Source organism: Aedes aegypti, chromosome 3 (assembly GCF_002204515.2).
Source record: "Aedes aegypti strain LVP_AGWG chromosome 3, AaegL5.0 Primary Assembly, whole genome shotgun sequence".
NCBI lineage: Eukaryota > Metazoa > Arthropoda > Insecta > Diptera > Culicidae > Aedes > Aedes aegypti.
Window position 1 is genome coordinate 341,453,557 of NC_035109.1, and position 25,436 is coordinate 341,478,992.

General features: G+C 44.9%; 4 protein-coding genes and 1 pseudogene across 4 annotated transcripts; 2 read left to right on the top strand and 3 right to left on the bottom strand.

Moving 5' to 3' along the window:
- Positions 1–730: 730 nt before the first annotated feature.
- On the top strand, positions 731–1,368 carry LOC110678212 (annotated as a pseudogene).
- Positions 1,369–5,968: 4,600 nt separating this feature from the next.
- On the bottom strand, positions 5,969–7,059 carry LOC110679729 (histone H1-like). Its single transcript, XM_021855457.1, has one exon. The coding sequence runs from the start codon at positions 6,795–6,797 to the stop codon at positions 6,117–6,119; it is 681 nt and encodes a 226-aa protein (XP_021711149.1). The 5' UTR covers positions 6,798–7,059; the 3' UTR covers positions 5,969–6,116.
- A 10,701-nt stretch (positions 7,060–17,760) lies between these two features.
- LOC110679764 (histone H2B) lies at positions 17,761–18,275 on the bottom strand. The gene has a single exon (XM_021855494.1). It carries the CDS (start codon positions 18,185–18,187, stop codon positions 17,813–17,815), a length of 375 nt encoding a protein of 124 aa, XP_021711186.1. The 5' UTR covers positions 18,188–18,275; the 3' UTR covers positions 17,761–17,812.
- Positions 18,276–18,369: 94 nt separating this feature from the next.
- LOC110679772 (histone H2A) lies at positions 18,370–18,891 on the top strand. The gene has a single exon (XM_021855502.1). The coding sequence runs from the start codon at positions 18,466–18,468 to the stop codon at positions 18,838–18,840; it is 375 nt and encodes a 124-aa protein (XP_021711194.1). The 5' UTR covers positions 18,370–18,465; the 3' UTR covers positions 18,841–18,891.
- An 847-nt stretch (positions 18,892–19,738) lies between these two features.
- Positions 19,739–20,394, bottom strand: LOC110679743 (histone H3). The gene has a single exon (XM_021855472.1). The coding sequence runs from the start codon at positions 20,202–20,204 to the stop codon at positions 19,794–19,796; it is 411 nt and encodes a 136-aa protein (XP_021711164.1). The 5' UTR covers positions 20,205–20,394; the 3' UTR covers positions 19,739–19,793.
- Between the last annotated feature and the right edge of the window lie 5,042 nt (positions 20,395–25,436).

Here is a 25,436-nt window from a genome sequence, read left to right on the forward strand (position 1 = left end):
TGAGGCCGACCGATGATTTTCACCACACTTGGAGCAACGGCTTCTCATGTGGCAGTGTTTCGATCCGTGCCCGAAATTCAGGCAATTTCCGCATTGAGTCACTTCTCTGTGGACCGGTTTGTACCGCTCCCATTGCACGACGACGTTGCCCAGAGCTCTGATACTTTTCAGTTCCGTTAGGTTTGTTGAACCTTTGACCAGATGGAGCAGGTACAATTGGTCGCGGTATTTGACGGCCTGGTTGTGGCGCCGCATCTTGAATATCTGCACCAGTTGCAGATTAGCAATCTTCAGAGTGTCCATCAGCTCACTGGTTTCCATGTCGGGAAGGCCTCGCAAAACCACTTTAAGCGGCTTTTCAGAGGCGATGTCGTGGGTGAAGTATTCCGCTTTCACCACGTCGAGGTACTCGGTCACCGATTTGTAGTGCGGAGTTGATGGGACCGTAATTTTCACGCCATCCGTAAGGAGGCGCAGTTCCGCTTGGAGCCCTTTGGCGATGAGCTGATTTAAATCCCTTACGAGATTCATCGAGTTTCCCTTGACATAGAAGGGCGGCAACTTCTCCTTCTTCTGGACTCCATCGGAAGACAGAGTGGCGTATTTGTTGGAGCTGAGTAGCTTCTTGTTGGCTTGTTCCACCGAATCCGCAGCGGTGGTGTTTGGGAGCCGGCGCTTGGTGCCAGTGGGGCGAACTCCATCAGATGGAGTGGTTTTTCCCATGGCTGGGATGGCTGAATTTGCAGGCAGCAACACGAAAGCGAGGTTTGATTTCTCGGTACGAGCGATAACTGAACGCGTCTTGCCAAAACGAATGGCGAAAACAGAATGAGGGTCAAAAAACCAGGCAGTCCTCTTTTATATGCTCATATCGATGCAGGCAACCATCGGAAGCCACGGAAGAATAGAACAAGCAAGAGAGGAAAGAAGAACTCACCCTCGAGTGGGTATAAAAGTGGCCGCTAGTGTTTGGCGCAGCCATCAGTTCCAGTACTACCGTCGTCGAACACAGAACCAAATTCATCCAAAATGACCGGCCGTGCAAGGGAGGCAAAGGACTCGGAAAAGGAGGCGCCAAGCGTCATCGCAAGGTTTTGCGTGATAACATCCAGGGTATCACCAAGCCCGCAATCCGTCGTCTGGCTCGTCGTGGAGGAGTCAAGCGTATCTCCGACTTATCTACGAGGAAACTCGTGGTGTGTTGAAGGTGTTCCTGGAAAACGTCATCCGTGATGCCGTTACCTACACTGAACACGCCAAGCGTAAAACCGTTACCGCTATGGATGTTGTCTACGCTCTGAAGCGTCAGGGACGCACCCTGTACGGTTTCGGAGGTTAAATCGCATTCCAAAGTTTCGCTCTTCAAACGGCCCCTTTTCAGGGCCACCAAACACACTCATCAAAGAGTTGATATGACAAATGTTCACACACACTAAAAGCAAGGGTAATCTAATGGACAAGCACTACACGCTTTTGCAGTCCGGCGGTGGCGTGGCTTGGGGAGAAAATTCTCGTCTCCGATTGGAAGACACCATAAAATGCCAATATATATATATCGTCCCTTAATGCTACAACTAGATAACTCGAAAATCAAAATTTTTGAGATGTGCAACTTTGAAAGTATGACCGTTTAACAAGGTGATGGTTAATCGCAGAGATTATGATTGAAAAATAATCTTTAACTTGTGTATTTTGAATCACACGCTTAAGACCTGTGGATATTTTGCAGATCTAATTAAGAAAAATGTTTTGACATATTGAAGTCAAAAATTTCGAATTTCGAGTTATCTAGTTGTAGCATCAAGGGGACGATATATATACATACATAGTCTAGTCTAGTCAGCACTGTCATTTCCCGGGGTGGCACACTACTGTTGTTACTTACTTGTTGTGCTTCGGTTTCGGTTCGAAAACAACAACCGCTATGATGCCACGCCGGTGAAATCCAGTGCGTGCATCTTTCCATACCAATCTCACGTGCATGCATCTCAACTCCGGACTTCAGTGTAAGGTACGGAACGCTCGTCGTACCACTCCCTATTTCACCCTCATCAAATTCCATTAGGATTGCGTTAGGAACTTCTTAGTTTGCCTCGCTCGGTTCCACAATGCGATGGACGAACAAATATTTCATCATGTTCCACACTGTGCCTTATGAGAAATGTCCCATAATGTCCCGCTCACTGGATGCGGTTGCAATCAATATTTACAAGCACTGGAATTGTGTTCGCGCACCCGAAACGAAACGAATCACCGAACCGGGAGAAAGACGGGAATTTGAGAAGGTCACCGGGAAAATCGTTTTGAACGAACATTTTCAAGCTTCGAAGCTTCATTGAAATGCATTGAAAGTGGATGATGAAATGTCTACCGTAAAATGGGGTGTTTTCAAGCAACTTCTAGTATGTCAATAATTAAACAAAGGACAGCCCTACTACAGTAAGGACCCGATTTTGTCAGCCCCTCGATGAATTTCAAATTTCGACATGGTTACATGGACTTTTAAAGAGGGTACGTGGTAAAGCATGACGATACCAATTTTTTGACAAATCTAAAATTGGCTGACAAAATCGGGTCAGTACTGTATTCTCTCGTCGCGTGCCAAACACAATGCTGAGATCCTATGACAGATTTCTGAGATAATCATGAAAATGTGTGATTTTTGACGTAACTGCAAAACAGGGTTGTAAAGGAATTTGACTTTCGCAAATGAAACCATATTATGCCAACAACAAAACATAATCTTTTTGATCAATAACTTTGATGCTTTCATTCATTTTCATAAGTTATGCTCAACCTTAATCAGATAATACATCAATATTATCGAACTTGGAACTCCTGCAAACGCAAACCGTTTTCTTTTAACTGCTAGATCTTTCATAGTTATTAATCTGGAAACTGTCAATACTTCGTAAAATTGTCTTGAATTGTTTTTGATACTTGAATGCAACAGGATCATAACCTATATACAGTTAACTCTCCCTAACTCGATATTGAAATTGGCTTGAATTGGTTTTGATACTTAAATGCAACAGGATCATAACCTATATATTTGCATTTGCTTCTTTGAATGATTGTTCTTCTTCGTCTTCGAAAATAGCCCCTATTTGTTTTGCTGGTCTGCTCGATAGGTAGACAGTTTGACAGTTCGATAGGTAGATTTGGTTTCACTCTTCGCGCAACTCGGTGCCTCTGAGAAATAAAAAAAAAAAATTCCCATTTTTTCAGGGCTAGACATTTAGTAATATTCAGTAACAAACAAAATAGTCCCCTTAACCTTTACAATGCAGTTTTACTTCACGGAACAAGCCTAAAGTATAATGGAATATATATCGGCATAAATCGAACGAGTTTTGTAACTTGGAAAAAGTAGAAAAGATAATCCCCTAACACCCCGCTAACTTTCAAAAAGAGACTTTTTCCATAAGAAATATTAAAAGGCGAAATCTAGATAACATTTTCAAAAGCTTTTGTCTGCGTTGTGATCTCAATTAAATATACTTATGTTCTGGGTTACCCACATATTTTTGTTAATATTGTTTCATTGTTTTGTAGTTGAATCTTTTTTGCCAATAAAATTCTTTCAAAATGGTTTGAATCGTTTTCAATATCTAGACTCCACAATACCTAATATTAATAGATATCCCCGATCACATAATGCAGCTCACAATCCTCCGAACAAAGCAAGCATTTCAGATGACTGATATATCGACTTCCGACGTTTTTGTGACTTTCAAACTTGATGGAGAAGTTCAATCCCTTAAAACCCCACGAGTCCTTAACACCCCATTTTACGGTACTAACTTCTTAAAAAGGTTTCACTTTTCTCAATAATTAGCAATGTAGTACAATGTTTGTTTGATTTTTTGAGCTTGGCTCTAACTTTTCGACTCAGAGTTTGAAAGAAAAGTTTACTAGCCTAAAATAATCTTGCCGAAAGTTTTTGCACTCAAACATATTGGATACAAAAAAAAAAAAAAATCCTAAGTTGTTGAATATCCATACCACAATAAATCCAGATTTCCTTGGGAACAGCATTTTAAGAGTTTCTAATCTCTCATTAGTTAACTAATCGATTACAAATTGAATAGGTAAGGTAGATGCTGCTACATGTGTGGGTTTGTTTTATTTTTTTAATTCACCCTAGATTTAATTACTTTAGAGAAACATCAATTTAATGAAACACTGATTTATTTTGGCATCTGGAGTTTTTGTCGGCCAAATTATCTGAAACTCGGCAGTAAGACGCACTTGAAGAGCATAATGTTGATAAATAGCAGTTAAGGCCTTCCTTAGTGTAGTGGTAAAGTCGGTCCCAACAAGCCATGTGAGCAAAATGGTCACATAAAAAATAAAGTGAGAAGCCGGCCAAGAAAAATGAGAAGAAGAAGAGGCATTCGCAAAACCCCATGTGCGAAATAAATCAAAAGAATGAGCACAAAAAATTTTGATAATGAAGACGCGTTCACTCCAACGGAAATGCTCCACGTGTAGTAACAGCGGCGGAAGTAATTTACCGGTTTCAATTTGAGTGTCAGGAGCTCAGGGCCAAATTTTCGAGCCGCAAATTTTTCTCGGTGCACGCAAGCAAATGGCGGCGGTGCTCACTCTCTTTCTCTCGTACCCAAACTGCGATGGGGATGTGAGGCGTTCGATTCGCCAATCACGCTTAAAATCAGTTACACGCAGTGGGGAAATTATTCCTCTGGAAGTTGGCGATCGAAGTCCCGTTATGTGCAGTTCAGAATCAATCGAAAGGCACGATGATGACTGATTCTGAATCTTGCTTCGGTACCTACGAAATTGTGCGGCAAGCACAAACTGTATTAATTTGCTCTCATCTTTGGAATAGTGGAACAGCATTGGATTACGAAAATCAAACATACTGAGCAAGGTCGACCCATTGGCCCCGAAAGATTGAGATTTTCAGAAGCCAATCCCTGGGCTTAGTATATTTTACTGCCAATTAATTTAATTTGCAACATCCACAAGAGTAATTTGATTATTCCGCAAGGAAAATAGTGGCAGTTCGCTCATACTGGATCAGCTGTCAAGATTACTTTGGTAATTAGCAGCAAACTGTACTTGACCGCTCTACTTGGGATGTCGATACTCAGCCTGCCCAGTAGGTCCGGTACGTACGGACCTGTGAACTAGACTATCGAAATGCATACATTTTGCATTTTGACATACGAACGCTTTATGTTTCGTTTTAGCATCAACTCACATCCAGGCGTCGGTAGGCGCGTGGTGTACGCACAGACCTAACGATCGCAAGGTCCTTGGTTCGATTCCAGGTTGCTGCGAGAAACATTTTTTGTTGCCAATGTTTGGCTTTCATAAGGCAAAGCTATGAATTTCAACCCGATTTATTGTGGCGAATTTTCATAAGTGCATCCAATGTATTTCGATAGTCCATTTGCCTGAGTGTATTGAAAACGCACGGGCCTATCGATCGCAAGGTCCTTGGTTCGATTCCAGGTTGCCGCGAAAACATGTTTTGGTTTCACAAGGCAACGCTACGAATCTCAACCCGATTTAAATAAGGCTCCCCCAAAACTACGCGACGTTTTACGGCGACAGCGACACGATTTCGTTGTCGTGTCGCTGCAAGCACTCTTCTATGGAACCATCTTGACTGACACGACGCGAATCGCTGCGAAATCGCGTCGCTGTGGCTTATCAAACAGTGCATCAGCGAAATCGCGACGTTTTTTTTTTTTTTTTTTTTTTTTGTCGCTGTCGCCGTAAAAAGTCGCTTAGATCTGGGGGAGCCTTTAAGTCGACAGACGTCTTCAAATCCTTGAATCATTCGAGTGTATCAAAAGCTGTTCCTCTAGTGGAGGTTTGCTTTGGGTACGGATGCACCGCTACAGTGAGTGCCAGCCAGTGCTGCATGATTGGCCAATTTTATTGATTTGCGAAAGGGTTCGGGAAGAATTCGCCATTCAGTGGCAAAGTGCACGTAACTTTTCGGGGGGATTTATTTCCCTCTGTGAGAGGAATGGAATATCATTGACTGTGCAACTCTTTGTTCTAAACTTGGATGGTAGTCCTGAAAAGGACTGATTGGATGTTAGATACTGTTTTACAACAGTACGGTTGCTGTCCCAAATTTACTTCTTGGCAGCGGTCTTCTTCGCGGCAGCTTTCTTGGCTGGGGCAGCCTTCTTCGGTTTTGGGGTCTTGGGCTTCTTGGCGGCGGTCTTGGAAGGTTTGGTGGCCTTCTGCTTCGGAGCAGCAGCCTTCTTCACACCACCGGCCTTTTTGGCAGCCTTGGCACCAGCAGCTTTGGCTTTCTTGGCTGCAGCCGGCTTCTTGGCTTTCTTCTCGCCGGCTGGCTTCTTGGCCTTCTTCTCCCCAGCTGGTTTCTTGGTGGCCTTCTTCTTCTCTCCGGTAGCCTTCTTGGCCTTCTTCTCGCCGGCCTTCTTCGGTTTCTTCTCACTGGCGGCCTTCTTAGCTTCAGCCTTCAGCTTGAACGAACCGGAAGCGCCGGTGCCCTTGGTTTGGACGAACTTGCCCTTCTCGACGCCATTCTTCAAGGCCTTCTTGAGGAATGGGGCAAGCTTGGCGACATCGCATTTGTAGTTGGCGGCGATGTACTTCTTGATGGCCTGCAGGGACGATCCGTTGCGTTCCTTCAAGGTTTTGATGGCAGCAACAACCATGTCGTTGACTGGGGGGTGGGTCGACGGCTTCTTCGGCTTGCCCTGTCCCTTGGGGGCCCTTGGCTTCTTGGTCTTGGCTGGCGAGGCAGCCGGGGCTGCGGCAGCGGCTTCAGTGGCAACTTCAGACATCTCGATAGGTAGCTAGAGTAACACTCACACGATGGCGATAGTAAACGAATGAATGACGGAAATTCTGGCAACAGTGCGGTGTTCGATTTCGTCGTCTGTGTTAGGGATGCAGACATGGTCGTCCACTGGATGACTGTTCGCGAAATATTGTACATATTTTTGGTAACACCTTTTTAAAACGCATTTTTCCGGTAATCGCACTAAGTATTTGCCTGTCTAGTATGTCCGTTTGGTGAGTGCATGAGTCTCGCTAGCAGCCCGTCATCGCCCACATCGGGCCGGTTTCGCGAGAAGCACCGCTGAGACATGTCTTTAACAGCACCCGTGCGCCATATGGTGTGGCTTTGCTCGATAAAACAATCATAGTAACTATTGAAACAATACCACCCTGCACGGCGGTGGTGAATTTGGCAACATGAATGGTTGCTCTTTGCGGTGACATGCGGGTATAGCCAGTATGCCGGTGTCTAATGGCCCCTAATGAGCCTCAAACAAAGTCATTCCCAGTGCCGACGAGCGATGTTACGCGTTTGGGTTTTAGTAAACTTTGAAACATGTTAATTTGATGTTTTTCATCAACATACCGAAAACTTGGGCTCGACTATGACGTCAGTCCACACGAGTTTGTGCCATTTTGTCCGGAAAACAATGTCACCAAACACTAATCACCTTCCACCTGTGCACTGTTGGTTGGTCGAATGTGTGCAAATTGCTGGCATTTGCCTCAGCCATCGGCGGCAACTGCATTGGAAAAGGACAGTGCACGTGCTACTATGGATCTAGTTTATCTGAGAATGTTTTACTTCAAGAAGCAAGCAAGCAAAGCAAGCACCCTCCCTGCGGTGGAATCTGCAAATGAGCTAGTGCGAAATCTGCCCGAATAGGCATCGGTTTTGCTAGCTGCAGTTGCATCGAATGAACATTCCATACAATCTCTTCTGGCGGCAGTAGTACCGGACATGTCGCGCTGAATTCGCGACAAATTGTTCTCGGAAGTCCCTAACATGCCCCACGGCACGTGTTCCCGGTGTAGAAACTGCACCCTACACTCCCCCGATCGAGATATATTTTTGTGTACAGTGCCCTCAGGGGCTGTTCAACGTGTCTGTCCGTGCTAGTACTGAGCAACACCCGAGCCAGGAAGCCGAATGGCAACCACACAACGTGTCATGTCACCATCATTCGCAAATTTCATAACGCAACCAAGGACCCATTTTGCAACGCGCCCACCACCATTGTTTCGTTTGCGCCCGTTACATCTCGAAGACCACACACCCACCCATGAGCTATGTGAATGGGCCCCATCAATGGGAACTGATTGATGGCATTATCGAGCTTATCCGATCGATAACATTTGCATCAAACTCGTCCCCTTAATGCTAACAACTAGATAACTCGAAAATCAAAAATTTTGAGATGTGCAACTTTGAAAGTATGACCGTTTAACAAGGTGATGGTTAATCGCAAGAGATTATGATTGAAAAATAATCTTTAACTTGTGTATTTTGAATCAACACGCTTAAGACCTGTGGATATTTTGCAGATCTAATTAAGAAAAATGTTTTGACATATTGAAGTTCAAAAATTTCAAATTTCGAGTTTATCTAGTTGTAGCATCAAGGGGACGAACTGTTGTTCGATAAACGTTATTATGATAGCCTGAAACTGCTGGGATGCTCCTTACGAGATCGTTTGTAATGGGACGCTAGAAAACATAATGAGCTTCTTTCCAATACGTTGAGAAGAAACTTGTCATCATGCCTGCCTAGCTAGCTAGTCCTATGATGTCAAAATTGTCTAAACTACTAACATGCAGCACAACCGATAGCAAAAATGAAGTTGTTAAGGTGCAACATGGCAATCAGCATAAATATTGAACTTAAACGTTCTGCTAGTGAATGAAGTGTGGTTAAGGTACAACATGGCTGGCACAACATTTTTTTGACGTTGGATAACGTCCTTCGCAACATATTATGGGGGTACAATTTCAAAAAACGAAAAAATTGAGCATGTAACGAAAAATGGTCAGGTTTTGACCGCTAATAACTCAGCCATTTGTCGATCGATTTTCAATATTTTATTCATCAATCGATCGGAAATTTATCTACGCGTCGATTCAAATGGAGGACACTATTGATTATTGGCAACAAAATATTGAAAAAATCGTAAAATGTTGACCCCTTTCTTATCTAACCAATCACGTTCAAGCACATTTTTGGGTTACGCTTCCCACTATAAAAGCGCACCGGTCCTGCTTCTTCCCTCAGTCTTCTTTTTGCGGTCGGACTGTGCACACGGTCGGGCGAGTCATTTTCGCTTTGCCTTTGCACCCGCCGTCACAGTTCAATTTGTGTCGTCGGAAGAGGAAGACGCAAGGTTGATTTGCGGCGGCGATGACGATGGCTTGGGCGCTTCTCCGAGCAGTGAACTACTGCCGCTCGGAAAACGTCCAAGCCGTCGTCATCACCGCCGCAAATTATCCGCGCTTGCAGATTTCGACTTTGAATTCAGCATCGGTGGTCAGAAGCAAGCCCGCTAGGAACGAAATACCACAGGCCCTCTGAGTTGCTGATCCGAGGAGCTGCTTCTAACCGAGCGTCGGACTTGTGAAATCGCTCAAGATTTTAAATGTGAGCATCGTTTGCAGATTTCGACTTATGCCCGGTAATCAACAATCCGTTGCTCTTGTGCGCCATCCACGTCACGTCATTTAGCTGGTTCGTCGTATAAGCAAATCGGCGCTTTTCAGGGCCATCAAATGTGTTGAAAAGAGTTGAAAGAATAATATTTTCGACCTTATTACATCTTATATTTCTCAATCAATCTCACAGCTTCCATACAAAATTTAATTTGTCAGGAATAATTGAAGGCACGACAATTTGATACTGTATTCGTGACGCTGCTGGCAGTGCCGTCACAACATTTCACAACGATTGTAAAATAGAGTGGCATTTCCAACAGCTTCTTAGACTTGCCATATTTTATGAGAACATATGTAACAAAAATTGCGACATATTTAGAATGCTTCTGAAAAGAAATTCTCATTGAACAATTTTCATCATTTTGGCACCCATGGATCAGAAAATTTTCCTTCATACAAAGAGAAAACTATGTTTATCAATAGCTAACCATTGAATATTAGGAATTTTTTCTACGAATCGACTCCATTAATTCGTCCCCCCTTAATGCTGACAACTAGATAACTCGAAAATTAAAATTTTGAGATGTGCAACTTTGAAAGTATGACCGTTTAACAAGGTGATGGTTAATCGCAGAGATTATGATGAAAAAATAATCTTAACTTGTGTATTTTGAATCACACGCTTAAGACCTGTGGATATTTTGCAGATTAATTAAGAAAAAATGTTTTGACATATTGAAGTCAAAAATTTCAAATTTCGAGTTATCTAGTTGTAGCATCAAGGGGACGAATTAAAACTATTGATTTTCATGAATAAACTATTGAAAAACTATAAGGGTACATCCCTATGGGGTTGTACGAGCTGGTGACGTAGGACCACGATGGTTTATGTAACTGAATTTGATGTCATTGTTGTTGCTCGTTTTGACTTCATACTGTTTTCAGTGCTCGAAACTTTCGTAAATATTAATGCATATAACGATTTGCAATTTGGTCAATCATTCGTCATATTTATCTATGAAATGTGAAATTTCACTTCAGGATGTATGATCCATTTTGAAATTATATTAATAACCTCCTCTGAAATATACAGTAGCATTGGAAAGAACAGTAGTGATTCAGTAGTAGATCCAGTCATCGCTTTGTAGTTCTTATGGTTTGAGAGAAATATTATTCATTGCTTGGCAATGTAATAAATTAAGTCGGAAATATTACTCCGATAACTCTTTTACTTACATGTGGTGGCCCTAAAAACAGCCAAAGGCTTTGTTAGCACGAATGCTGTTATAGATAAATGACACTACAGGATATTATCAGTTGATTGCCATGGTTAAACGAAAAATCCTCATGCAATGCAATGAACAAGTTCTCTGCTTATACGACGAACCAGCTGAATGTTTCGTCGTGTGGATGGCACACATCAGCAACAGGTATTGGACCACACGGCTGAAGTCCGAAATCCTAAATGTAGCTCAAGTTTGAAATCTCGAGCATTTCACTAGCCGGACGCTTGATTTGTTTAATAATAGTGGTAATGGTACCTAACAGGCTTGATTCTTGACTGCACCACAGATGATTAGTTTGATTTTGACGGCGCACTGGTTGCGTTCTTCTCGCCCGATGAGATTTGCGGTGCTGATGACGATGTGCGCTTCAACAAGCGGCTTTGGTCGATTTTCTTCAGCCATCTCGAACAAATTAGGGAATATTACACAATCAACTCTTTAAAACACAATTGTTGGCTCTGAAAAGGGCCGATTGAATTGTTGAATTTGCGTAACACGGACACACTTTGACGGCGCACTGGTTGCAATCCTCCTCGCCCGATGAGATTTGCGGTGCTGACAAGCGGTGCACTTCAACAAGCGGCTTTGGTCGATTTTCTTCAGCCATCTCGTACAAACAGCTTGCCTCTGGTAGCGAGGAGCTGAGCAGATTTGGAGGAGCTCTTACCAGCTCGAAAGCGAAAACAGAATGAAACCGAATTCAACGAAGGAGGGATGCTTTATACCCTTAGAATAGCAGGTGATGCTCCTCCTTTCAAATTCTTCGTTTTCTTATCTGGGAATAGGCTGTATGAAACTGATGTCTGGGTAAGGGATGTACAAGATTAGCATTATGCTGTTATTGCATCCCGACGGCACTGCAGCAGCGTCCTCGAAACATCCTCAAATTGCCGTATTGTCAATTATTCGTAATAATCAATTGTTGTATGCTGCTATGAGATGAATTAAGAAATTATAGCAAGTATGTGGTAAACACATTAGGGAATATTACACAATTAACTCTTTAAAACACATTTGTTGGCTCTGGAAAGGGCCGATTGAATTGTTGAATTTGCGTAACACGGGCACATTTTGGGCGGCGCACTGGTTGCAATCCTCCTCGCCCGATGAGATTTGCGGTGCGGATGACGATGTGCGCTTCAACAAGCGGCTTTGGTCGATTTTCTTCCGCCATCTCGAACAAATTAGGGAATATTACACAATCAACTCTTTAAAACACAATTGTTGGCTCTGAAAAGGGCCGATTGAATTGTTGAATTTGCGTAACACGGACACACTTTGACGGCGCACTGGTTGCAATCCTCCTCGCCCGATGAGATTTGCGGTGCTGACAAGCGGTGCACTTCAACAAGCGGCTTTGGTAGATTTTCTTCAGCCATCTCGTACAAACAGCTTGCCTCTGGTAGCGAGGAGCTGAGCAGATTTGGAGGAGCTCTTACCAGCTCGAAAGCGAAAACAGAATGAAACCGAATTCAACGAAGGAGGGATGCTTTATACCCTTAGAATAGCAGGTGATGCTCCTCCTTTCAAATTCTTCGTTTTCTTATCTGGGAAATAGGCTGTATGAAACTGATGTCTGGGTAAGGGAAGTACAAGATTAGCATTATGCTGTTATTGCATCCCGACGGCACTGCAGCAGCGTCCTCGGAAACATCCTCTGATTGCCGTATTGTCAATTATTCGCAATAAATCAATTATTGTATGCTGCTATGAGATGAATTAAGAAATTATAGCAAGTATGTGGTAAACACATTAGGGAATATTACACAATTAACTCTTTAAAACACATTTGTTGGCTCTGGAAAGGGCCGATTGAATTGTTGAATTTGCGTAACACGGACACATTTTGACGGCGCACTTGTTGCGTCCTCCTCGCCCGATGAGATTTGCGGTGCGGATGACGATCATCTCGAACAAATTAGGGAATATTACACAATCAACTCTTTGAAACACATTTGTTGGCTCTGAAAAGGGCCGATTGAACTGTTGAATTTGCGTAACACGGACACATTTTGACGGCGCACTTGTTGCAATCCTCCTCGCCCGATGAGATTTGCGTTGCGGATGACGATGTGCGCTTCAACAAGCGGCTTTGGTCGATGTTCTTCAGCCATCTCGTAGCTTGCCTCTGGTAGCGAGGAGCTGAGCCGGTTTGGAGGAGCTCTTGCCAGCTCGGAAGTCGAAACGGAATGAAACCGAATCCAACGAAGGGAGCATGCTATATACCCTTAGATTAGCAGATTATGCTCCTCCCCTTCGTGCTCTTCTCTTTCTAATCGACCAATCTGGGAAATGCATATGTGCAATAATGAGTTGGACTTAGAATTACTTGATAATTGCGAAAAATGATAATGCGTGAGAAATTGGTCGAACATGAATGAAAGGGTTGACAATTACTAAATATTCAATAGATCGCTATTGATAATCAATAGTTTTCTTTAATATGAAGGTAAATTTCTGATCCATGGTGCCAAAATTATGAAAATTGTTCAATGGGAATTTCTTTTCAAAAGCATTCTAAACATGTCGCAATTTTGTTACATGTGATCATTTTCGTAATCGAAGTGTTCTCATAAAATATGGCAAATCAAAGACACTGTCGGAAATTCCACTCTAGTTTACAATCGTTATGAAATTTTGAGCACTCACCCCGACGGCACTGCAGCAGCGTCCACGAATAGTCTCAAATTGACGTGCCATCCATTATTCATAACAAATTAAATTTTGTACGAAGCTGCGAGATTGATTGAGGAATATAAGATGTAATAAGGTTGGAAATATTATTCCTTCAACTCTTTTCCACAAATATTATGGCCCTGACAAGGGCCGATGGCTTTCTTAGCCTCGATTCGGTTACAGATAAATAGCACTACGGGATGTTATCAGTTGATTGCCATGGTCAAACGGGGAATTTGCTGAATGGTTCGTGACGTGGATGGCGCACAATAGCAACGGGTATTGGATCCCCGGGCACAAGTCGAAATCAGGAAACGATGCTCACTCGATGCTCACACGATTTCACCAGTCCGACGCTCGATTAGCAGCATCTCCTCGGATCAGCAACTCTGGGGGCTTCTGGTTTCTGGTTCCTAACGGGCTTGCTTCTGGACCACCGATCACGAGTCGAAATCTGTGAGCGCGGATAAATTTGCAGCGGCGATGACGATGGCTTGGACGCTTCTCTGAGCAGCAGTAGTTTGCCGCTCGGAGAAGCGCCCAAGCCATCGTCATCGCTGCCGCAAATCAATCTTACGTTTTCCTCTTCCGACGACACAAATTGGACTGTGACGCGGGTGCAAAAGCAAAGCGAGAATGACTCGCCCGACCGTGTTCACAGTCCGACCGCAAGAAGAAGACTGAGGGAAGAAGCAGGGACCCATTTGCTTTTATAGTGGGAAGCGACACCGTCGAAAAGTGCTCGAACGTGATTGGTTGGATAAGAAAGAGGTCAACATTTATCAAATTTTCAATAGTTTAAACAACAAAATTCACTTATCGGATATATTACTTACGATGCGTACATATATTTCTGATCGAATGATACTAAAATCGTAATAATTGGTTCATAAACAACGTTCAAAATCTCCCCTAATTTCGTTACATGTCTCATTCTCCGTACTTTTAAAGTGAAATTTTGAGCACTCACCCCGACGGCACTGCAGCAGCGTCCACGAATAGTCTCAAATTGACGTGCCATCAATTATTCATAACAAATTAAATTTTGTACGAAAACTGCGAGATTGATTGAGGAATATAAGATGTAATAAGGTTGGAAATATTATTCCTTCAACTCTTTACCACAAATTTGATGGTCCTGACAAGGTCCGATGGCAGATGAATAGCACTGCGGGAAGTTATCACTTGATCGCCATGGTCAAACGGGAAATCCTCAACGCAAACAGCAACGGGTAGTGGATCCACGGGCACGTGTCGAAATCTGGAAACTCGAGCGCTTCCGACGCTCGATTAGCAGCAGCTCCTCGGATCAGCAATTCTGGGGGCTTCTGGTATCTGGTTCCTATCGGGCTTGCTTCTTGACCGCCGATGCTGAATTTATCACGGGTCGAAATCTGGGAGCGCGGATAAATTTGCGGCGGCGACGACGATGGCTTGGACGCTTCTCCGAGCAGCAGTAGTTTGCCGCTCGGAGAAGCGCCCAAGCCATCGTCATCGCCGCCGCAAATCAATCTTGCGTCTTCCTCTTCCGACGACACAAATTGGACTGTGACGCGGGTGCAAAAGCAAAGCGAGAATGACTCGCCCGACCGTGTTCACAGTCCGACCGCAAAAAGAAGACTGAGGGAAGAAGCAGGGACCCATTTGCTTTTATAGTGGGAAGCGACACCGTCGAAAAGTGCTCGAACGTGATTGGTTGGATAAGAAAGGGGTCAACATTTATCAAATTTTCAATAGTTAAACAACAAAATTCACTTATCGGATATATTACTAACGATGCGTAGATACATTTCTGATCGAATGATACTAAAATCGTAATAATTGGTTCATAAACATCTGAGTTATTAACGTTCAAAATCTCCCCTAATTTCGTTACATGTCTCATTTTCCGTACTTTTAAAGTGCACCCCCAATATAGAAAACAAAGACGTAGTCCTACGTCAAAATCGATAAATATCATGTCTTATAAAAGCATATTTTTCTTGTGTATTCCTAGCACAGACATCATTGCTCGATATCTTAGCCACTTTCGTCATGCAAAGGGAAACGCCCCTTTCGGCCTTCTTCTTACTCCTCTTTATTCTATCGTGTTCAGTCGAAGCCAACCCGCGACATCAGTCAATCGTCGACCAGCAACCGGAGAAGGACTCCTATCGGAATAAATTTTACACATTCGTCGCTGCCGCTGCTTCTGCTCTTGTTTATTCTCAACCCAAGCTAAATGCTGCGGGTGAAGTCGCTCATCATGGCCATGGGCATCCAGCTACACCATCAAATTCGTGGAGAACTCGTCTAGAAACCTTGAAAATTGCCATCGGAGGAGTGAGCAAACCAACGAAAACAACGAAGCACAAAATTACCGACTGCATTTCGATTTAATCGTCTTCGGTAATCTTTTGCTGTGTTTCTGTCTAACAATGGATTGATAACCCAGTTCGATCGACGGTGACTAGCCCCAACCGTCCTTTTCAGGACGACCATTTCATTTTGAAAGAGTTGTGAGAATTTTCTACCGTGAAGAGTGACATTACTGGTGATTGGATGTGATTGATTCAGATTTTGGTCAGTAATTTGCATGCAATCATTCATCACGGCTAAATAATGCTTCTGGAGAATCACAGTGTCAAGAAATAAAATTCCCATTGTGTGCGCGGTCAAGTAAATCGCGAACGGCACTTGAATTAAGAATCTATCACGGTTTGCCTCGCAATTAGTGATGATTGAATGATGCCGTTGTCGTCTTCGCATGCTAGAGCGATCAGTATCAACTTGGCGAACAAAGAGCTAAAACTTATCAGCAACAGCTTTGTTGACGTTTTGATTTGGTAAGAAATTGTCGATCGAACCGAAATACACACACAGAGAAGACTGCAAAAAATGCTAACGCCGCCCGACCCCGAGCGACGGGAACCTAGATAAACTTTGTTTGCCATTTATCTCCGTTGAAAACTTATCATTCGAAATTACAATTGATAACTAAATATTAATTATTCAATAGTGGCCCTGTAAAGGGTTGTTGTTTGAAATTGTGCTTCAATGCAATTTAAGCGCCTTCGCCACGGATACGACGAGCCAGCTGGATGTACTTCGGCATAATGGTGACACGCTTGGCTTGGATCGCGTACAGGTTGGTATCCTCAAACAAACCTCTGGAATCGCAGAACTGAAAATTTAATGGGTTGTGCACTACATATATATAATGCTAGTGATACATTTTTCGCATCGATATATTGAGTGGTACTTGAGATTAACTTTTCATATGGAGAGGGTGATTAAAACACCGTCCCGTGGCCTTAATCAAGAAGTCCTGATCTATTTCACCGCCAGCAACAACGATTGCTGTGGCGCACAAGATTCGCAAACTCTGCACCTGTTATGATGTGGAGCTGGGCTTGTCAGATGATTATGGTGATCAGCGCAAAGCCGAGATCACTATAATGAATTGTCGGGCTCTACTGGTTTGCTTCTCCATTTCTCCGGATACCACAATGAAGCAGAAGAAGTTCTTTATGGTGCGAAACTTCTCCGAGTATCAAAAGGAGACCATGCCAATCATCGTGACAGGTAATTTCAACATCGATTTGAGCAAAGAGGAGAACACAGAGTTAGCGGACTTCATGGACAAGAGCCTCAACCTCACTATTCGGAATCCACTAAAGCAACCAATCTTAGTGGATCATGAATGGACCTAACGTTCAACCGGTATATTTGGAGAGCAAAAGATACCGCTCATGCTTCATCTTCCATCGACCGGTTCTATCGGTGTTGAAGTGTTAACCGGACCAACCAAATAATAACACTCAATGTCCATAATAGATCAGAATTAACATGCAACAAATAGTTTGAAAATTGATCAGATTTTTTGTCAGTACCTAGAAATCTTTCATAAGTTCGTGACGGTCCTAAATCAGGAAATAGAAGAAGCTAACGTTATCCAACGTCAACTTGGCGGTCGTATCTCGGAAACAACCTCTTACTTTTTTGCAATCAGCAGAAATGTTGAACGTACGAAGTGGATCTTCTTGTTTTAAATTCAAACTGATGGAAAAACTTAGATCTAGGGTTTTTTTGTGAACAGATTTTTCCCTATACTGCTTAACAATTAAATTCCTATTATTTATTACGCAGCTGAATGGGGATCCAAATCTCTGCAACTGTAATCGTTATAATTAATCAATACTGAAACTGATAACATCGAATAAATAAAATGAATTGAATAAATTCAAACTGATAAGAGAGGGGGGTGTTGTCACGTATGAAGTCACCGCCGTGGCACTACCTCAGTCGGTTCAATAGTGTGATAAAACAGTCTAGTGTCAGATTTTCAAAATCAACTCTTTTTCGGGATTGAAATAGTGGCCCTGAAAAGGGCCTTTTGGTTTGGTGTGATTGAACGCAGTGTCGGTCGTCATTTACTTGGAGCTGGTGTATTTGGTGACGGCCTTGGTGCCTTCCGAAACGGCGTGCTTGGCCAACTCTCCCGGGAGCAGAAGCCGGACGGCGGTTTGGATTTCGCGGGATGTGATCGTCGAACGCTTGTTGTAGTGGGCCAGGCGGGAGGCTTCGGCGGCAATACGCTCAAAGATGTCGTTGACGAAGCTGTTCATGATGCTCATGGCTTTCGACGAAACGCCAGTGTCGGGGTGAACTTGCTTCAACACCTTGTAGATGTAGATGGCGTAGCTTTCCTTCCTGCGCTGCTTCTTCTTCTTCTTATCGCCCTTGACAATGTTCTTCTGGGCCTTGCCGGATTTCTTCGCGGCCTTTCCGCTGGTTTTCGGTGCCATCGTGCTGCTAACGTTGTTTTAGATTCCAAACGAAAACTGAAACTGATGCCCGACCGAACCAGTCGGTTCTCTTTTATACCCGTAGAATGGTGAGCGCTGTTCCGCCCCTTCGCTTCGTTTGCTACTTCATCCATTTCGTTCGTACCATCCTAGTATGAGTGCAGCGCAGGGCTACGCATGTATAAAAGATACCCTCATCCGGTGAAATCACCATCAGTACCGCTTACGTACGCTTCGTGAACGTTTGTTTCTCAAGTCCACTCAAACTCAACCACAAAATGTCTGGCCGCGGCAAAGGAGGCAAAGTTAAGGGAAAGGCAAAGTCCCGTTCCAACCGCGCTGGATTGCAGTTCCCAGTCGGTCGTATTCACCGTCTGCTCCGGAAGGGCAACTATGCCGAGCGTGTCGGTGCCGGCGCTCCAGTCTACTTGGCTGCCGTTATGGAATATCTGGCCGCTGAAGTGCTCGAATTGGCAGGAAACGCTGCCCGTGACAACAAGAAGACCAGAATCATTCCCCGTCATCTGCAGTTGGCCATCCGCAACGACGAAGAATTGAACAAGCTGCTGTCCGGTGTTACCATCGCCCAAGGTGGTGTTCTGCCCAACATTCAGGCTGTCTTGCTGCCGAAGAAAACCGAGAAGAAGGCATAAGTTACTACACTGCGTGCATCAAACCAAAAACCGTCCTTTTCAGGACGACAATATCCAGTCCACCGCTAGAGAGTTGTTGTTGAAATATTGCAGATTTATCTAATTTAGCCACAGAGAGGATCGATGAAGAGATATCGGCCATATTATGACCATTTCTGAATCAATTCCTAGATTCCGCGGGGGGAAACGTTTGGGCTTCTTAAATGTTCTGTTCGGGATACCTCGAACTTTCGATTTTTGGAGTTCAATTTGCCGAAACAGAAACATAAAACATTGAAACAGCCAGCCCTGCGTGAGCTGTTCCTGAAGAGAGAGGAGGGTAAACTGTTCATCCAGTTCCTGCCCCATTTTCTACTATCTACTGCTTGACAGTAGAAGAGTTGATGAAGCAGGTAGTATTTAAAAACTTATATTATTTATTCGAGGAAAGGCTATATCAGGAGCTCCTAATATTGAGGGAATCAATCAATTTCCAAACCCCACAATTATAACTATCATAGGGGTGTGATTCAAAGTAAACAAGCCAAAGATTACGTTTCAATCATACGGTCAAACTTTCAATGTTGGATGTTCGAGTTGTCTAGTTTGTAGCAACAAGGGGAGGCGAGCTGGGAAAGCTTCTGAATCCGGAAAAGAGCATAAGAAGAAGGGGAAACATACGGCCGGTACCAGAGAATGAAGTCCGCGCTGGAGATGCACATTCAAAAGTGTGTGCAAAGCGAAGCATGAAGGGACAACTCGAGTTGTCGGTTGGTTGACGTACCTCCCCTCATCAGTGTTGAGAGTATGATCGTTCGGTGGTCAAGGGGCTTTAGGAAGTAGTTCCCCCAGGGGAACAAACAGTTTTAGGTACACTGAAGGGAAAATTGCTCACACAACTCTTTTAGGGAATGCTCTAGTGGCCCTGAAAAGGGCCGTTTTGTTGAGAATGGCAACTATAATGCAGACCGAATTTAAGCGCGTTCTCCACGGATACGGCGAGCCAGCTGGATGTCCTTGGGCATAATGGTGACACGCTTGGCGTGGATGGCGCAAAGGTTGGTATCTTCGAAAAGACCGACCAGATAGGCCTCGCTCGCTTCCTGCAGGGCCATGACAGCCGAGCTCTGGAAGCGCAGATCGGTCTTGAAGTCCTGGGCGATCTCACGAACCAGACGCTGGAATGGCAGCTTGCGGATCAGCAGCTCAGTCGACTTTTGGTAGCGACGGATTTCACGCAGAGCAACGGTTCCTGGCCGATAACGGTGAGGCTTCTTGACACCTCCGGTGGCTGGGGCGCTCTTGCGAGCGGCTTTGGTAGCCAGCTGCTTGCGAGGAGCTTTTCCTCCAGTAGACTTACGAGCAGTCTGCTTGGTACGGGCCATTGTGTTAGATGATGATTAATTTGCTTTCAATCCAAACGGATCAGTTGAAACGCAGCGACAGAATGAGGGTCAAAAAACCAGGCAGTCCTCTTTTATATGCTCATATCGATGCAGGCAACCAATCGGAAGCCACGGAAGAATAGAACAAGCAAGAGAGGAAAGAAGAACTCAACCCTCGAGTGGGTATAAAAGTGGCCGCTAGTGTTTGGCGCAGCCATCATCAGTTGCGTAATAGTTTTCGAGTGAATAAGACGTGCGAATCGGAAGCTAAAAGGAGAAGCGAAAAGGAGAGAGACCTATTTTCGACGGTGCCACCCGTCAGTGTGTGAAAGAGTGTTCAATCGCGATCGTGTTGCAATCTCAGTGAGCGTTGGCATTTGCGTTGCGTGAGAGCAAAAGGAAGAGAAGAAGTGAGCCGGAGTGATTCCGTCGGCGAGCTGCAGTGCAGCAGGCCGTTGGGGTGTGTGAAAGGAAAAAGGCAAAAACGTGAAAAGTTGTGGGGGTCGATCGAATTGATTTCGCCAACGTTTGGCAGTGCCTAAACGAATTGGTTTTTGCGGTGCGTGGAAGGAGAAGATTTCCTCTTGTGCGTGAGTGAAGACAATTGATTGTCTGGAGTTGTGATTGTGAGAGCTCGGCCTGTTGGCCATGGCGGCTGTAAATGCCGCTCCCCCCGGGGGGAATTCCGGTAACGGGAGAAGATTACCGGAATGGTTGGATCCGAACAGTAATCACGGACAATTAGTGGTGTTGTCGATGGTGGCGAAAGACGGAGGAAAGTTCCCGGACAATCCGTTCGTTATCGGGCGGTCGCTGGAACATGCCGCCGGTGGAAAACTGGACGAGACGTACACCGAAAACAAAGGTTCGCGGTACGTTTTGAAAGTGCGAAGTGAAGCGAAAGTGCAAAAGTTGCTGCAGATGACGGAGCTGATTGATGGCACCAAGGTGGCGATTCAATTGCATCCGACGATGAATTTCGTCAAATGCGTTGTCAGCTGCCCGGAAGCGATCAACATGAGCAAGGAATTGCTTGAAACGGAGTTGAGCAGCCAGGGCGTGACGAATGTCCACCGAATCACACGACAGGATGGAAAGGTAAGAGTAAATACCCCTACCCTTATTTTGACCATCAGTGGAACTGTTATCCCGAAGCATATTTGGTTTGGTTCGCTTCGAGTTCCCACCCGTGTGTATTATCCCTCCCCAATGGTTTGTTACAAGTGTTTCGCGTACGGTCACACAAAATTGCGTTGCCAGGGGCAGGAACGGTGTCGAAATTGTTCGAAAAGTCACCCAATCGATCTCGAGACCGGCTGTGCATCGCCTCCGCAGTGTTTGCATTGTGGCGAAGGGCATCAGTCGAACAGCAGGAAGTGTAAGGTGTTCCAGAAGGAGGAGGAAATCATCCGGATCAAGGTTAACACCGGCGTGTCGTTCATTGACGCGAAAAAGGAGTACGACCGGGTCCATTGTGAAAAATCGTATGCCGGAGTTTCCGGGGCTCAGATTCGATTGCATCAGGACGAAAAGGATCGGGAAATTCAAGTTTTGCGGGCTGAAGTGGAGCGGATGAAAGGAGTCGACCAGGAATTGGCGAAGCTCCGAAAAATCGTCGAGGAGCTTTCGACGAAGAAGCATAAGCGGAGCAAGAAGGAACGAACGATCCAAGTTATGAAGGTAACCGATTCGGAGATGGAGGCAGAAGAAATCGACAAGAAGGACAAGTTGGCGAAAAGGAAGCAGCAAGGAGGATCCGGAGAAATCTCCCCTCCCTACAAGCGGAATACGAACGGGAACGATTCGGAAATAATGTCGGGTAGCAACTACGAATCGACGGGAGCTATTGGTGGCGAGGTGATTTCACCTCTTCCTCAAAGATCCAGATATGGCCCAACGAAACCGCAGCCAAGCCGCATGTAGCAGTCGAAGTAGTGAACAGCATAGTTGTAGCCCCCCAAAAGTGTTTGCAGTGCAATGGAACATTAACGGCCTTAAAGGTCGACAGGATGAACTTTTATTATTAGTGCGTGATAATCCTCCTGTAGCTATCGCTCTGCAGGAGACTAAAAACAGTGACAATTTGTTTCTTGGGCGCTTCCTCCGGGAAGAATACGTATGGTTTAATCGTGTGGATCCGGAAAACAGCACGGTGCGGGGCGTCGCTCTTGCGGTGCGTAAATCTTTTGATCCATCTCCCGTGGTATTGGACTCTTCCATACCAGCAGTAGCAGCAACGATCCATTATCCAATAGAAGCCACTCTGGTTTCTCTGTACATCCCTCCAGATAAAATGACTGTCCAAATGGTGGAAGACATCTTAGCGTCGATTGTGCTGGCAAGCAAGTATCCGCTAGTGGTGATGGGAGACCTCAATGCCCACCATGAGGCTTGGGGGTCCAATAAATCAGACAATAAGGGGAAAGCAATCCTAGAGTTCGTGGTTGATCACGACCTAGTGATTTTAAATTCCGGACAAGGTACCCGATTAGATCCTGTCAGCGGAAAGTTGTCTGCAATCGACCTCACCATTGTATCAACGGAGATTGGGTATAAACTGAGCTGGATAGTGGATGAAGATAACCGAGGTAGTGATCATTCCCCGATTATAATATCCGTTACTGGAGCTGAAGTTGCTAAGCAGACTAAAAGGCGGCAATGGATGTACAACAAGGCGGATTGGAAGGGTTTTGAGAACTCCATCGAGAGGAAAAGTGACCGGTTTTCCAGCATCGCGGAGTTCACCAAGCTAGTGAAGTCAAGTGCGGAGAAATTTATTCCTCGCACCAGCTCGAATGTTGGGAGAAAATCGGTTCACTGGTGGAGCCCGGAAGTGGAAAACAACGTGAAGTACCGGAGGAAAAAGCTACGTAAGGTAAAAAAGCTACCCGACCATCACCCGGACAAGACCGAAGCTGTTAAAGAATTCCAGTTAGCGAGAAACAACTGTAGACGAGTCATCAATAAAGCGAAGAAAGCATCCTGGGACGAGTTTACTAATTCGTTCAATCCAGACACTCCAGTGAGCCTCATCTGGCGGAACGTGAAAGCGTTGAGCGGGAAGAATCAAGTGACGGCACCAACCCTTCGGCTGAATGACGTGTTTTTGGAGGACCCCAAAGAAATCGCAAATGCAATGGCTGATTATCTCGAGCAGATATACGGACCTGAGGAGAAAATTGCGGCCGAGCCCATGGCAGATATTCCCAAAATTGAAGGTCTGTTCAATAGGGATATTTCCATGGAAGAGCTGTTGTGGGCAATAGACCAAGGTAAAGGGCAATCCGTTGGGCCTGATTCTCTCGGATACCCAATGTTGAAACACCTCCCGTATAAGGCTAAAGTTGGTTTCTTGAAACTTATCAATGAGGTTTGGAAGTCGGGAAAAATTCCACATGAGTGGAAGGAAGGTACGGTTATCCCGTTGCCCAAACCTGGTAAAGACCCCAAGATCCTCGGCAATCAACGTCCCATCACATTGATGAGCTGTGCTGGGAAGACGGTAGAACGGATTGTCAACCGACGGCTCGTTGAGGTAATTGAATCAAACCAGCTGTTGGATCCACGACAATATGGGTTCCGTCAGGGAAGAGGCATCGATATGTATCTAGCGGATCTGGAAGCATGCGTTGACGAAGCTCTAGGAAAAAAGCATCACATCGACTTAGTTTCGCTGGACATCAGCAAAGCTTACGATCACATCTCCAACAAGGCAATAGTAAGACAGCTGCAGAACTGGGGAATTCACGGAAGATTGATGAAGTTTGTTCAAGACTACCTCAGAGATAGGTACTTTCGAGTGGCAATTGGAGGGACCTTCTCTGACAGGAAGAAACAAACCAACGGCGTACCACAAGGATCAGTGCTGGCAGTGACTCTCTTCGTGATCGGCATGAACTCGGTATTTGGCAGGGTTTCGGAGAGTAGTACATCGCGTGTGCTGCGGTTCTTTGTTTATGCTGACGATATTGTCGTAGTCATCTCCGGTCTGAACCAAAAGGCAGTCAGGAAAAAGGTTCAAGAAGTCGTTTCATGGATAGGAAGCTGGGCCAATGACAGCGGCCTTAAAATTGCTGCTGAAAAATCGAAACACCTGCACATTTGCAAAAAGCTGAAACACGCAAACCTTCCAGAAGTGAAACTAAATGGAGCCAGCATACCACTGGTTAAAAGTACCAAAGTGCTTGGGGTGACGATCAACAGCAGATTCGACTTTAAGGAACATGCAGTGCAGGTCAAGAAGGAGTGCCAAAGTCGAACATCGTTGCTTCGGATCATTGGACGCCGATCCGGCGGAATAAGGTCAACTTTGCTGTATATCGGAAAGGCACTAATAATTCCGAAGATATTTCACGGATGGGGCATAGTAAGTCGGAGCAATACACAAGCAATGAATATTTTGAAACCCGTTTACAACGATATGCTACGAATTGCTTCCGGTGCGTTCCGGTCTAGCCCAATAGTAGCAATTTGTGCGGAGTCTGGCGAGCTGCCTTTTGAGCACTTGGCATGCCAGATACTAGTGGCAAAAGCTTCGAAGTTGGAAGAGAAAAAGGCCTTAGCAAACCACTTAGACGAATGGCCAATGTCTACGCGTGCGAAAGTTATGTTTGAAGAAGCGACGGGAGAGGAATTGCCGCCCGTAGCGGAATTCCCCCGACCGCTGAGAAAAAGCTGGGCGTCTGCGGAAACAACGGTGGACTGGACTGTCAAGTCCCAGTTCAAAGTAGGAAATTCCACCAGCAAAGCACAAGCACTATTCATCGATTTAGCGAGAACAAGCTACCGAGACTTTAAGCATGTTTTCACTGATGGATCGGTAGACGAAGAGGAACGAGTCGGGCTGGGAATATACTGCAACGGGGAGGAGCGGTGTGCCCGTCTGCCGACGGGTTGCACGATTTTTTCGGCAGAAGCGAAGGCGTTGCAGCTTGCTGTTCAGTCCGTTGAACCTGGAGAAAATGCTGTCATCTTCACGGACTCCGCGAGCTGTGTTGCAGCGATCGAAGCGAGCATCACCAAACATCCGTGGATTAGAGCAGTGCAGATTGAAATGGAGAAGAAGAACGCGGTGATTTGCTGGATCCCTGGACACGTAGGAATTGATGGGAATGAGAAAGCGGATGCATTAGCGAACAGTGGAAGAAGAGAAGAAGTGCGGGATCGACAGGTACCGGCCGTCGATCGAAATAGTTGGAGCAAGAAGATTCTGGAGTATGTGTGGGAAGGGGC

Coding starts and splice junctions, on each gene's coding strand:
- LOC110679729 (XM_021855457.1), bottom strand. CDS start 6,797: ATGTCTGAAGTTGCCACTGAAGCCGCTGCCGCAGCCCCGGCTGCCTCG.
- LOC110679764 (XM_021855494.1), bottom strand. CDS start 18,187: ATGGCACCGAAAACCAGCGGAAAGGCCGCGAAGAAATCCGGCAAGGCC.
- LOC110679772 (XM_021855502.1), top strand. CDS start 18,466: ATGTCTGGCCGCGGCAAAGGAGGCAAAGTTAAGGGAAAGGCAAAGTCC.
- LOC110679743 (XM_021855472.1), bottom strand. CDS start 20,204: ATGGCCCGTACCAAGCAGACTGCTCGTAAGTCTACTGGAGGAAAAGCT.